Below are 13,049 nucleotides of genomic sequence, written 5' to 3'. Positions count from 1 at the left end.
GCCCTGGCTTTATATTGGGATCACCTAGGGAGCTTTACAAATTCCTGATGCCCAGGCAGCACTCCAGGTCAATGAAATCAGAATCTCTGAAGGTGAGACACAGGCAGCAGGAGTGTGGAAAGCTGCCCAGGAGATTTCAAGCTACAACCAAAGTTGAGAACCACTGCTATGGAGGATTCAGGGACAGTAGAAAGGGGGAGCCAACGAGGTAGACAGACTGTCCCACAAAGTCTGGGTGTGGAGGGATTAGGGGGATGGTGATTGACAGAGTTATCGGGTTTCAATAGCTGTGGCTAAGGCCCATTAGTCCCTGACAAACGGTCGGCAGAGGCACAGTTTCCTTAAACTATACACTGATTGAATTTTGAACAGTTTGCCATTAATCTAAGTTTCATGGCTGAAATTGACCAAAATATTATTGATCAACCTCAGGGGTCTTAAGAAGAACCCTCTCTCCTCTAGCTCTAGCAGGCTCAGGGTTTGTTGGACATGGGTTCTGAGATGATAAGTCCTAGGAGTATGGTCCAGAAGAGGGAAGACGCCCACAACATACCTTTGACTGTTATATGGAAAGTTACATTCAAGTGGGTGGTCTACAGCAGTGGACTGGCTCTGGGTTGGTGCTTTGTCTTTGCACTGGATACTTCACCCCATGAGGAGGAACAAGGTGGAAGCCCTAAAGCAATGGTTCTTAAACTTATGTGACTATCAGAATCACCTGCAGAGCTGGTTAAACCACAGATTGCTGTGTTTCATTCCCAGAGTTTCTGATTCAGTAGGTTTGTGGTGAAACCCAAGAATTTGCATTTCTAACATGTTCTAAGACATTACTACAATACTACTATGGAACCACACTTTGAGAACCACTGCTTTAAAGCATGAAACCCAGGACAGGACAAGCTCTAGAAGAGGTACATCAGACTTTATTAGGATTCCTTTGTGCCCTGTAAGAAAGAATAGAACATGATCCTGAAATGAGCAGGGATTTATTTCCATGCATTTATCAAAAGTGTGAGAGCTTATTTCTGTTTAAGTGATTACCCTATGAAAACAGACAGGGTTTTAAAAATAGATATGCATTTGGGTTGTTTGTCCCAATGCCTTTGCACTAGAAATTTGTAATATTTAAATTGGATTTAATTTTAGAGCCTCAACCTTCATCAGCATGAGACTAAAAACAATGACAACAATATCTATAAAAATCAGTTACAGTTTCATTATTGTGGACAGAGAATTTCTCTCTGCAGTAGTAAACTGCTTATATCAACACAGAATAAGACAAGGACAAAGGCATAGGAAATGCTGGACACAGTTTCAAATATAGCAATCAGACATCCAGATGAGATTGGCAGGAGACCCTGGCCCTGGCATGCACCAAGGTGACTTAGTCCAGAAATTGCAGATACAGGGCCAGGGAATCTATTGTGGTTGGCTTATAGTAGACACACTAAGAATGCAGATCTTCCTAGGAATTGTGGAATTTTTTATTTAAACCAAACTTCCCTCTTCTTCTAGTCATCCAGATTGGAGGCCATCCTACTTTGTAGTGGAATATCCAGAATATTTCCAGAGAAAGTCAATATTATTTCTCTGGTTGCTCCACTGATTAAAAGCGGAGGCTTTTTGTGTCCTATAGGAAGAAGTTCAGTGGGCAGGCCCCAGAAGTGGGTACTGCAAGTCTATTAGCACCTTCTGATGTGTAAGGCCCATTCTGTACTCCTTTCCCCTCCCCTACTCCTCTTGCAATGCCATGGTGGACCTCCACCCAGTTCTTGAACCCTGGGGCCTTTCCTTCCCTTCTTCCCTAATGAGCTCCTATTCATCCTTAAGAACCCTGCTCAGATGTTACCTCCTCTATGAACATGTCTCTAACTAGTCTGGCCAGATAAAACCAATTTCTCCTTCCACTGTGTTTCCATATCATGTCACATATACATCATACTTATCACACTGTACTTCAAATGTTTGTTTACATGCGTGCCTTTTCCTATCTTTAGATTACTTGCTCTAGGAAGTTAAGTATTATGTCTTATTCTTCTTTGTGTCCCTGGCACCTAACACCTAACACAGTGGCCAGCACAGGACTTGCAAATTTAAGTGTTTAATTAATGAAATAAATGAACCCCAATTTTGGGGTAAGAGAAAGCACTACTTAAGCATCTAGTAGCAATGCAGCCTGGAAAACATTCAAAGTCATGGAATCTCAGATGATCAGAGCCAAAGGGGACCATAGCTGTCATCTGTACCAGCTTCTTATCCTATAGAGAAGAAAGCTCAAAGATGAACTGAATCTCCTCCTATAGAGGAGAAAGCTCAGAGTGAACTGAATCAGAATGCAGGTGTGTGGGTTCCAGCCTGCAACCTTTCAGGTTTAGCCAAACACCCAGATGAAGAGTTTATGGACTAGATGAAACCATCTTCCCATGAGTAATGGGACCAGATAATGCCCACCTCTTACCCTGGGGACATGCCATTCTCCCTCTCCCATGGTAAGTCCAACCCTGGGAGAGCATGAAAATGTTCTTTATCACAGAATGTAACCTTTTAAAGAGTGTCTGAGTATGCATTTTCATCACTAGGCTTCAACCCCAATTGAGTATTGAAGGTTTTTCTGGTACTTTCTGGAGCAAGAAGACTATTTTGAGCAGGATGGGAAAGGAAGAAGAATGGAGACATCCCAGGGCTTAATTTCATGATTTCTAGTAACTTGAAGATCACTTCAGAGGCTCTTGCTACCTCCCCTGTTCTCCAACTCCTCTTCGTGGTTGGAGTTTGGGGAGCCATGGTGGCTTCTCTGACATTTGTTTTCATAGCACAAGCTGAGAGGGAGTTGGATGAAGATATGTGGTGGGGATCCACGCTGGAAAAATATATCACAGGGAGAAGATTTTTTTGAAGTTGAAAAGAGAATACGGACAGGAAAGTTAAGATGCCATTCTAGAACTTTATTGGGAGGACATCTCCACCCAACAACAAATTCTGTGATAGACATAATCATTCATTCATTTATCCATAAATATCACCCTCCTGTTCAAAGCCCTCCACTCCCTTCCTAATATCCTGAGGATAAAACCATAGCTCCTTGCTGTGTCTCTGTAGACCTGGCTCTTCCTGGCTCTCCAGCTCATTTTCTAGGTCTCGTTCCTCCATGCTCAGAACCTTTGTCTTGTTTCTACCTCAGGGTCTTTGCACTTGTCCTGCTGCCTAGAATCTTCTCTCCCTCATTCTTTCTCATCCTCCAGATCTCAACTTGAAGGCCATCTCCTCAGAGAACTCCTCTCTGAGCATCCTGTCTACAGTGGCCCCTTGATACATCCTGCAGTTGCTCTCTATCATCAGACCCTGTAATTGCCTTCATGGCATATAAAGAATCTGGAGATATCTTGCTTATTTACACAAGACTGTAAGCCCCATGAGAGCAGAGGCCTTCTTTGTCTTGTTTACTGCTGCTCAGCACCAAAAACAGTGCTTGGCACATAATTGGTGTCCAGACAATGTTGTGAATGAATGAAGTGCCTACATAAATTACATGATAGAAGTGAGAGGAGAATAGAAAAATTCCATTGTTTCTAGAAACTACAGCCTAAAATTGATTTTTTAAAATTGTATCAGCTCCATAGCTTCCAATCCTAAAATCTGCCTTTCAGTGTGGTACTCTGAGATTCCTGTCTGATTCTGTGAGGGCTCCACATTCTCTCTCAAATGGTCAATCTGTCTTATTTGTCACCATTACTCATCTGCATTTTTATCAAAGCACCAACTTGCTCTGAATTGTCAGGGATTTTGCGTCTGTATAATGTATTTTAGGCTGGTTCAGAGTTGGATGTGCTACGTCTGCATGTGTAATGTACTGAACAATTTCCATTTTGATGCCAGATTAGGGATCTGCTGGGGCAAGACTTTGGCATGTGTCTAGAAACACCTGCACTAGGTGCAAGATCAGCCATGGACTGTGTCCAGGCTGAAACCAAAAGGTATGGTGCAAGAGTGAGAGGCAGGTGCCACCACAGGACCATGAGAGGCCAAGCCCTGGTAAATTTTGGTAGCCAAATTCTAGCTCCTTCCTGGGCCTTGATGCTGGTAAAATCCCAGAACTCAAGGAAATGGAATTTGTCCTATTGGCACATGCCTCCCCACTGTGTGGGGCACAGGAAATATGGTGAGGTACCAGTCTAATGCCAGCTCTCCCCCTCCACAGAGTTTTGGCCAGTGGTCGTGCAGTCCAAGGGGCTGGATGGCATGCTGGACCCAAGCTCAGCTCAGCGTCCGGACCCAATAACAGTTTTACCAAGGGAGCAGCTTTCTATCCTGGCCACACTGAGGTAAGTGCCTAAGGGACCTTGGCCTTGCCAAGGTCCTCCCTCTGCAGCTGCCAGAAGCAGGAGTCCCAAGTGACAGGACCTGAGAGGGCAAGTCAGAACCAACTGCTGAGCAGCAGGGGCCTGGAGAAGCTTTCAGTGGTGCAGCAATGCAGCTCCCCTAGCCCACTCAGGAAAGGAAATCTTTTGTGCCCTCAGGTTGGCCCCATGGCCCCCAGGGACATATCAGAAGTCTGAGCTGCATCAAGGGTCTAAAGTTGCCAAACACAGGACCTCGAACAGAGAGCGTCAGTCAGACCCTCCACACAACTCTCTGGTCCGACTGAGCAGGGAACTTGCGAAATGGAAGGTTCACAGCCACTCTCTTTGGACCCTTCACCGGTGGAGTAGAGGGGTGGGGAAGAGTTCCAGATCTGCACACGGGAGGTCTGGCTCTGAGTTCCACTTCTGTTTGGTGTGTACCTGTGATGCAGTTACTTAATCTTACTACATCTCTGGTTTCTCATTGTTAAAATAGGAATAATACAGCCAACCTTCCAGGTTTCTGTAATGGTTAATTAGAAAATTATACCCAATAAATAATAATTACTACTGTCTCAGCTCATTCATGTCAAGGTATGTCTCTTAGAATTCAGATCAGTAGATTTGGTTCCCATTCATGTATCCAGCACACCTGCCCTCCAAGAGCCCAGTGACCCCATAGGCGCTGATACCCGCTAGTGATTTCTGGTTGCAATATTTCTATCATGGGTATTTCAAGTGCTTTTAGATCAAGTCTACATGGTGCCCAGAAACCTAATAAAGCAGATATGAAAACAATTCAATATCTAAATGTTCCCTAATATCTGGATTTGTGGCATCAGGAAGGTAAAACTTACAATCTGTTGAATGGAATTTTCATTTCGATGTTGGGGGATGAGTAAACTCAATCCACCACCTATCAGTTACAGTGTGCATATGGCTTCAGGCCTCTTGCCCCTAAAAGATAGCAAGGCTGAGCTCAAGTCAGATGTCCACAGACTGGCCCTGCCACTCACTGGCTGCAAAAGCCCAAGTCATTTAGCCTCTCCAAGGCTCATTTTTGTCTTCCACAAAGTTAAAGAATTAGGCTAGACTCGTGGCTCTCAAAATGTGGTCCCCAGACCAACAGCAACAGCATCATCTGGAAACTTACTAGAAATGTAGATTCTTAGTGTCCTCCTACCAGACCTACAGAATCAAGCATTCTGGAGATGGGGCTCAGCAGTCTATAGTGTAACAAACTCACCAGGTGATTCTGATGCCCTGAAGTTTGAGAGCCTCTGGACTTGAATCTCTGATGTACCTTCCAGGCCATGCCTCCTCCCAATAAATCCTGTCTGGGAGATGCTAACAGAGGCTCTGGATTTTACTCTGTCGATGCCTCTCTCTGTTCAGCCCAGCCCAGGACACCTCTGAAGTACCTTGCTGGGGAAATGAGGAGCCACAGAATTCCTCCCACACTCCCCACCAGCTCCAACCCCCAAGAGTATTCGAGCCTTTACAGCTGAAGACAGCAGCCAGTTAACATTTAGAGTGAAGGCCAAGCGTAAAACAAGAAATGACCCTTGGCCCACTCTCAGAATGTGGCGAATGAGATGGAGGAGGAGGAGGCTGGATTTCCTTGGCCACAAGAATTTCCTCTCTCGCCAACTGTTAGTGACCCGGGTTCACGTATCCCATCTCTAGCCCGAGAATCACTCGCAGCTCTTGGCATGGCTCTCTCTAAGGCAGGAATTCTCTCACTCCCTTCTATAACACATCTCCCCAGGAATGGTTGCCAAGCCTCCCAGTGCCATCAGCCCTCCTAACCACAAATATTTGGGCCAGTTTCTTAGCTCTGTCCAGCAGCTCCATCCCCTATTCAGGTGAGGCCAGAATCTTTGAAGATCATTCACCTAGTGCAAAGAAATTTATCCTATTATTGGACTGTGTGAACCACTGGAAATCCACAGAATGTACCGCTGGTTCAGAAGAGGGCAAGAGGGCAGGGCAGCCCATCAGTGGCTGGTTGTAAAGGCATCCCAATGGGCTGCCCCACTCTTAGTCATGGATCTTCCGTTCTAGGTAGGAGTAGGACAATTAAAGAGCATTCTCACATTAAATAGAACATGTTCGTTCATATGAGCCCCTAATTGCATCCTCCCCAGCTGATCATTCAGCTTGCAGAGCTCTGCTTAGTAAAGCCACACAGAAGGCTGTCATCTGTTCAGGAGAAAGGCTTCAAAGGGTGTTTTTAAAAAATAAATAAATAAAACTTCTCCCCTGCTTCACATCAACCAAAAATAAAAAGAATGTTCTTTTCTAAATGGTGCATTATATCACTAGAATAGAAAATGTACTGAATTTTTCTTTTATCCACTGATCATTTTTAAGAGTTTTTTAAAACTTAAAAGTTTATAGGAACACACTCTCATGAGTAATTAAATATTTTTTAAAAAAACTTTAAACCTAAAATCTAAATGAGAGATATATTTGAGACATTTTCAAGTCTTAATGAAACATTCTGCCCTTGATACAAATCTCCATTGTGATTAAATGTGATACCATTTGGTATCTTGACTGTGAGTGGAAAAGTAGTGTTAAGAGTGTAGGAACTTTGTGAAGTCAGTTCAGTCAAACCAGCAGATGCAAGGCAGGGTAGAAAACTTCATAATTGCCTGAAATGAAAGAATATAATAGTTGGAAGGTACCTTAAACATCATCACACAGATGGAGAATTAAGGAACACTGGAGGCAGGAGACTTGTCTACATACTCACAGGTTCTTAGAGGTGGAGTTACCTAGGAGTTCTAGGTCACCTAGAGGCAACAAAGATGAGTAGGACACTTTGCTGCCTACAGGGAGTTTGTCCTCTAGAAGGGAAGATAAGAGAATACAACAGCCCTAAGAGAATATAAAGGGAAGGCTTTAAGAGCTAGAGAAGGGGCCGGGCATGGTGGCTCACGCCTGTAATCCCAACACTTTGGGAGGCCGAGGGGGGCGGACCACGAGGTCAGAGATCAAGACCATTCTGGCCAACATGGTGAAACCCCGCCTCTGCAAAAAATACAAAAATTAGCCAGGCGTGGTGGCATGTGCCTGTAGTCCCAGCTACTCAGGAGGCTGAGGCAGGAGACTTGTTTGAACCCGGGAGGCGAAGGCTGCAGTGAGCTGAGATCAAGCCACTGCACTTCAGCCTGGGCGACAGAGCGAGACTCCATCTCAAAAAAAAAAAAAAGAGAGAAAGTAGTTTGTTTGTCTCAGAATTCTCAGAATTAGAAAAAGCTCCCCAGGGAAGGCAGCACTGAAGTTGTTGAAGGACAACAGGAAGGATTCCACCAGCAGAGGTGGAGAGCAGAAAAGGCCCTGAGAGGGTAGGGGAGCATACCTGGAAGGGAAGAGTCTGAAAAAGGGCAGTGGTGGGGAAGCTCAAGCAGGAACTGCCCCCAGGAGATTTGTGCGCTTGGAATGCAAACTATGTGAGGGGAGTAGAAGGAGGCAGGATCCCATTGCCAGGCAGAGCAGTCCCTACTGGCTTACAGACAAGGCACTTGGCACCAGCTCCTTTGAGCAGGGTGATATGATCAGAGCAGGCTTTAAGAAGCTAAATGGGGTGGCCAGGGATAGGAGGCACTGGAAGAAGAGAGATGAGGGTCCAGGACATCAGGTGGGAGACTGTTCGCATGACCTGAACTAGGGACCCAGAGATGAGAATAGAAGAGAAAATGCAGTTTCAAGATAATGCTACCAAACCAGAACCAAAAGGGCTGGATGGAGGTCAGGGAGGAAAAAGCAGAGGGATAAGCAGAGGTATGGAGCTAGTGGATGAATGAATGATGGTTCCAGTAACAGAAAAAGGAAACTGTGAAGAAGCGTGTTTAGGGAGATGAGGAGAGAAGATCAAAAGAGATGGTAGCTGTGAAACTATCATCAAATAGTACAAAATGGGGCTGTTGCTATTGTATGCAGAGAATGAAGATGGGGAGGAGATGATCCTAATTAGGATTATGAGTATGAAGATTTTTGTTTTGGATGTCTTGCATTTAAAATGCCAGTATCTATGGAGAATTGCCCTCAGGAAGCTGGAGGGCAGAACTAGCTTCAAAAGACTAGTTGATTAGAGATCCAGGTATGGGAGTCAATTGCACAGAAATTTCGATGGGCTCCTTAGAAGAGGAGGAGCCCACCAAAGGAGAGACCAAGAATGAAGTGGGAACCTCTGGTAATGGGGAATAGGGAGAGGTATGTCCCTTATGTCCATCGAAACCCTTTTATTTAGTTAATTTCATTTTCCTCTCAAAATTCCAACAAGCGTTACTAATTTGGATATAAGGGGATGAATTTCAGTTTTCTTTCTTCTCCTTTAATTTATCTGATAAGAGATATTATGTACCAAGAAAAACAAAGAAATGAAACATGAAAAGGAGCAAAAGTAAAAGGTTTAGATTTGCTGCCAACTGAATATTCAGTCCTCTAAGAGTTGATCAGACATTTACCTGCAAGACCATTAGCCAACAGATCTGGTAATGGCCAAAACCCCAGATATGCCATTGCCTCCTTTGCATGGTCAGCTGAAGAATTGGAGCAAATAGAAACATTCTTCAAAGAAACCAAAGAGAAAAGAATTTGGTGATTTCCTTCTTGGTATCTCACCAAAGAGCTGTCTATTTCCAGCTGAATAAAAGCACAGTATGGAGGAGAATAACGTGTTGCCTTAAAACAGATTAGAAAAGCAGTGTGTAGCCATATGCACAAAGGCCAAAAGAAACCACGCACTGTGATGGAAAGAAGGCAGATGGCAAGCTTCTCTTGCCACTCTCATTCATTCTTTGTTTCATTCATTCTCCTTAAATTTTTTGAGTACCTACTACATGCCAGACATGGCAACTGGCCCTGGAAATATTGAAATGCAAATTATGCAGTTTGCAAAGCACTCTCAGGGAGACAGACAAGTTAATGATTATCCACAACCCTAGGAGAGGTGATAGGGTTATGCACAAACTGCTGTGGAATACAAGGGATGGAGTGCCCAGATACACAGGTGGATGAGACACGGCTCCACCCTTGAGTATCTCACTGTCAGGGTGAGACAATAAAAATGGCTTTGAAGGACGTCTGAGAGAGGTAAAACCAGCAGTAGAAAGCACAAAAGACAAAGTCCTTGACCACGAGGAGACAGAAATAATTCATGATTTACACAAATTTTGTGAGAACCTACTTCATCCTAACAACTACTCTGGGAGATACTGTTTTTTGCCCACCTCCGATCAATGGGAACACTAAGGCTCTGGGAAATTAAATGAGTTTCTTCTGCTAACAAGTAGTGGAGTAGGAATCCAAACAAGATTTTCTAACCCCTAGACCCAATGCAGAGTTCTTGTCATTACACTGATTTAGTAGGAGAGAACACACACACTCACACTCACACTCACATGCACACATACATATGCACATACAATTATGCTATTCTGAAGTGCAGAATGGCAAAAGATCATTTTTGATTGGAGTGATCTGAGAAGCCTTCGAGGACTAGGTGGTATCTGTGTAGAAAGGGAGCAGAATGACCCATAAGAGTGGGAAGCAGAGATGGGAGAAAGGACAGAACTGGAAGTTTGTAGAACACTCTTACAGGTGATATTTCTAATCCTACCTAGAAGATATATGGAAGCTTTACAGAGAAGCTGACGTTTGCTACACATCTACAAGTATGCACAGGAGCTCCACAGAGGCCAGTGAGAGGCCCTCCAGGAGCAGAACTAATTCCACAATTACTTGACCAAGTTGGGGGATTATTTGTGGGGTAACTGCAGTGCAGTATGGAGTCCTCTTGGGGACAGATAGATCCATACCATTTGATCTATAGTCACATAAGAACAAATAATAAAAAGAAAAGACATGCTTAAGAGTGAAAGAGAAAGGGAGGGAGAAAAGAAGGAAGGATGGATGGAAGGACACTAGCTTAGTAAGGGGTCAACTTTGGATTCTATTTCTGGTTCAGTTTTCATTTGTGACTTCAGTGTTTTAGTGTTAGTTCATTTTCTGTGAATCAGTTTCCTTATATGTGAAATAAATATGATAAATCCTAATTGAACTCACAGACTCATGAGAAGATAGAAGTGAACACATTTTAAAAACATCACACAAAGAGGAACTATTATGTGGTCCACGTTTATATATGTGGGGTGGTGTCTGAAGAGGTGCCTGGACTAAGATGGTCCCAGAGCCACAAGGTTTTTGCCAAACATGATGCTTTGTGAATTCATAACAAGGGCTCCGAGTCACCAGGTCTTAGAGCTGACCCAGTGCACTGTCTGAAAGGGGGTACCCAGTGCTGAGGCTTCAAGACATGTCCCCAGCAGATCTTCCCAGTGCCTTCCCAAAAGATTCAAAACTGTTGAGCAGGATAGCACCATCACATCAAGGCACAAGTGCCAGGGAGAGGTGTCAAACTCTCCCCACCGGCCTCCCTGGTACACACATGGACACTTACCACCTCCCTCTGCTGCCTTAAGCGTCAGAGAACTCAAGGGACTCTGTAAGTGATGTTTCTAAGCTCATATCGAACTACTGGGCAAAATTTCAGGGGCTCTGTCACTTCCTGGAGAAGCTCGGATGGAGTGACCACACATCCACACTGCCTGAGTCAGCCCTGGCTTACGCCTGTTGTCCCAGTGTAACCATTGCTAGCACACCCCTTCCCTCTCAGAAGTGCCCCAGTTTGAACAAAACCTATTTGTGATCGCCTTGGGAGGTCAACTCTGAGGAACCCAGAAACCGCCTTTTGACTGCATTTAGTACTCCATGAAGTCACCCTCATTTCTTTTTCATTCCAGGTGCATAGCGTAATGTCCATGTTGTTCTACACTCTGATCACAGCGTTTCTGATCGGCATACAGGCGGAACCACACTCAGAGAGCAATGTTCCTGCAGGACACACCATCCCGCAAGCCCACTGGACCAAACTTCAGCATTCCCTTGACACCGCCCTTCGCAGAGCCCGCAGTGCCCCGGCAGCGGCGATAGCTGCACGTGTGGCAGGGCAGACCCGCAACATTACTGTGGACCCCAGGCTATTTAAAAAGCGGCGACTCCGTTCACCCCGTGTGCTGTTTAGCACCCAGCCCCCACCTGAAGCTGCAGAAACTCAGGATCTGGACTTCGAGGTTGGTGGTGCTGCCCCCTTCAACAGGACTCACAGGAGCAAGCGTTCATCATCCCACCCCATCTTCCACAGGGGCGAATTCTCGGTGTGTGACAGTGTCAGCGTGTGGGTTGGGGATAAGACCACTGCCACAGACATCAAGGGCAAGGAGGTGATGGTGTTGGGAGAGGTGAACATTAACAACAGTGTATTCAAACAGTACTTTTTTGAGACCAAGTGCCGGGACCCAAATCCTGTTGACAGCGGGTGCCGGGGCATTGACTCAAAGCACTGGAACTCATATTGTACCACGACTCACACCTTTGTCAAGGCGCTGACCATGGATGGCAAGCAGGCTGCCTGGCGATTTATCCGGATCGACACGGCCTGTGTGTGTGTGCTCAGCAGGAAGGCTGTGAGAAGAGCCTGACCTGCCGACACGCTCCCTCCCCCTGCCCCTTCTACACTCTCCTGGGCCCCTCCCTACCTCAACCTGTAAATTATTTTAAATTATAAGGACTGCATGGTAATTTATAGTTTATACAGTTTTAAAGAATCATTATTTATTAAATTTTTGGAAGCATCCTGTGTGCTGATGCTGGTTATTTTTCTCAGTAAAATCATCTGCAAGTCTCAGGAAGATGCAGGGGGAATTGTCCCAAGCACCCCCTGGCTCCTTCTAAGGCCCACGTGTAACCTTTACCCCACCCCAGCCAGTGCTGCAACTTCAGGAAAGGCTAACTGGTTTCAGGTGTTAGCCTAAGCCAGGCATGATTAGCAAAGGAAGCCTGCTGGATTGCAACTTTGTTCTACATTCCAGAGCCAAAGGTACCTAATCATTGGATTACCTGCCTACGGCCTGGAAGCATGGGCCCTGGTCTCCTCCCTTGGAAGTTAGTGGAGCCTCATCAGGAGGCAGATCACCACTGGGCATGGGGCTGCCCTGGCCTCAGAGGCACAGTCTCAGTTCTGGGGGCACTCAATAGACAGGAAGAGGCTTGCACCAAAGATCTGTGAGCTGCTCATTTGTAGAGGGAGATGTGCTGTCTGGAAGAGTTGTAACAGAGTAACCTCACGAGGCCTGTCAAAGTAGATCTGGTTTCATGTTCAGCTGGCCTTAGTACTTGTTTTATCCCTCAGCAGCCTCCTGCAGAAAGACTGCATTACCCCAAGAAAACATTAGTGCCTCCAACACTCTTGCAACCCACTAACAGCCACAGTAGCAACTTCCAGGGGCCCCACCGTCGGCCCACAGCCAGGGAAGCCAGAAACGGGAAAGAACTTCTGAAAACGTTTTTATTCTTAATTGGATGATTTCCATAAGTGACCAAAGGTGACTGGGGCCGTGGGACCTGCAGAGAAGAGGGTGGGGCAGAAAGACTAAGTAAATGGAGTGAGAACCAAATAAACCTGGAGATGTGGAGGACAGGTGGGCCGGCAGGGAACAATGGCTTTCTGCTTCTCCCAAACAGGGGAAATGAAACAAGGATGACAAAGAGAACGCCAGAGGCGGATGTGAAGAAGGGGAGGGGAGGACAGAGGAGGAGGAGGAGGAGGAAGGTGTGATCTCTCATCTTTACCAGCACTCT

General features: G+C 45.5%; 1 protein-coding gene across 2 annotated transcripts in view; it reads left to right on the top strand.

Moving 5' to 3' along the window:
- Positions 1–12,043, top strand: part of NGF (nerve growth factor) — a 52,392-nt gene extending 40,349 nt beyond the window's left edge. For both annotated transcript variants that reach the window (XM_063628037.1, XM_063628036.1), the window contains exons 2-3: positions 4,199–4,322; positions 11,153–12,043. In XM_063628037.1, the coding sequence (XP_063484107.1) occupies positions 11,165–11,890 (726 nt within the window). In that variant the 5' untranslated portion in view covers positions 4,199–4,322; positions 11,153–11,164 and the 3' untranslated portion in view covers positions 11,891–12,043. The remainder of the gene's footprint in view (positions 1–4,198; positions 4,323–11,152) is intronic.
- Positions 12,044–13,049: the final 1,006 nt, after the last annotated feature.

Source organism: Symphalangus syndactylus, chromosome 12 (assembly GCF_028878055.3).
Source record: "Symphalangus syndactylus isolate Jambi chromosome 12, NHGRI_mSymSyn1-v2.1_pri, whole genome shotgun sequence".
In the NCBI taxonomy this organism is placed as follows: domain Eukaryota; kingdom Metazoa; phylum Chordata; class Mammalia; order Primates; family Hylobatidae; genus Symphalangus; species Symphalangus syndactylus.
The sequence above is the reverse complement of the archived record's forward strand: the minus strand, read 5'-3'. Positions and strand labels throughout refer to the sequence as shown.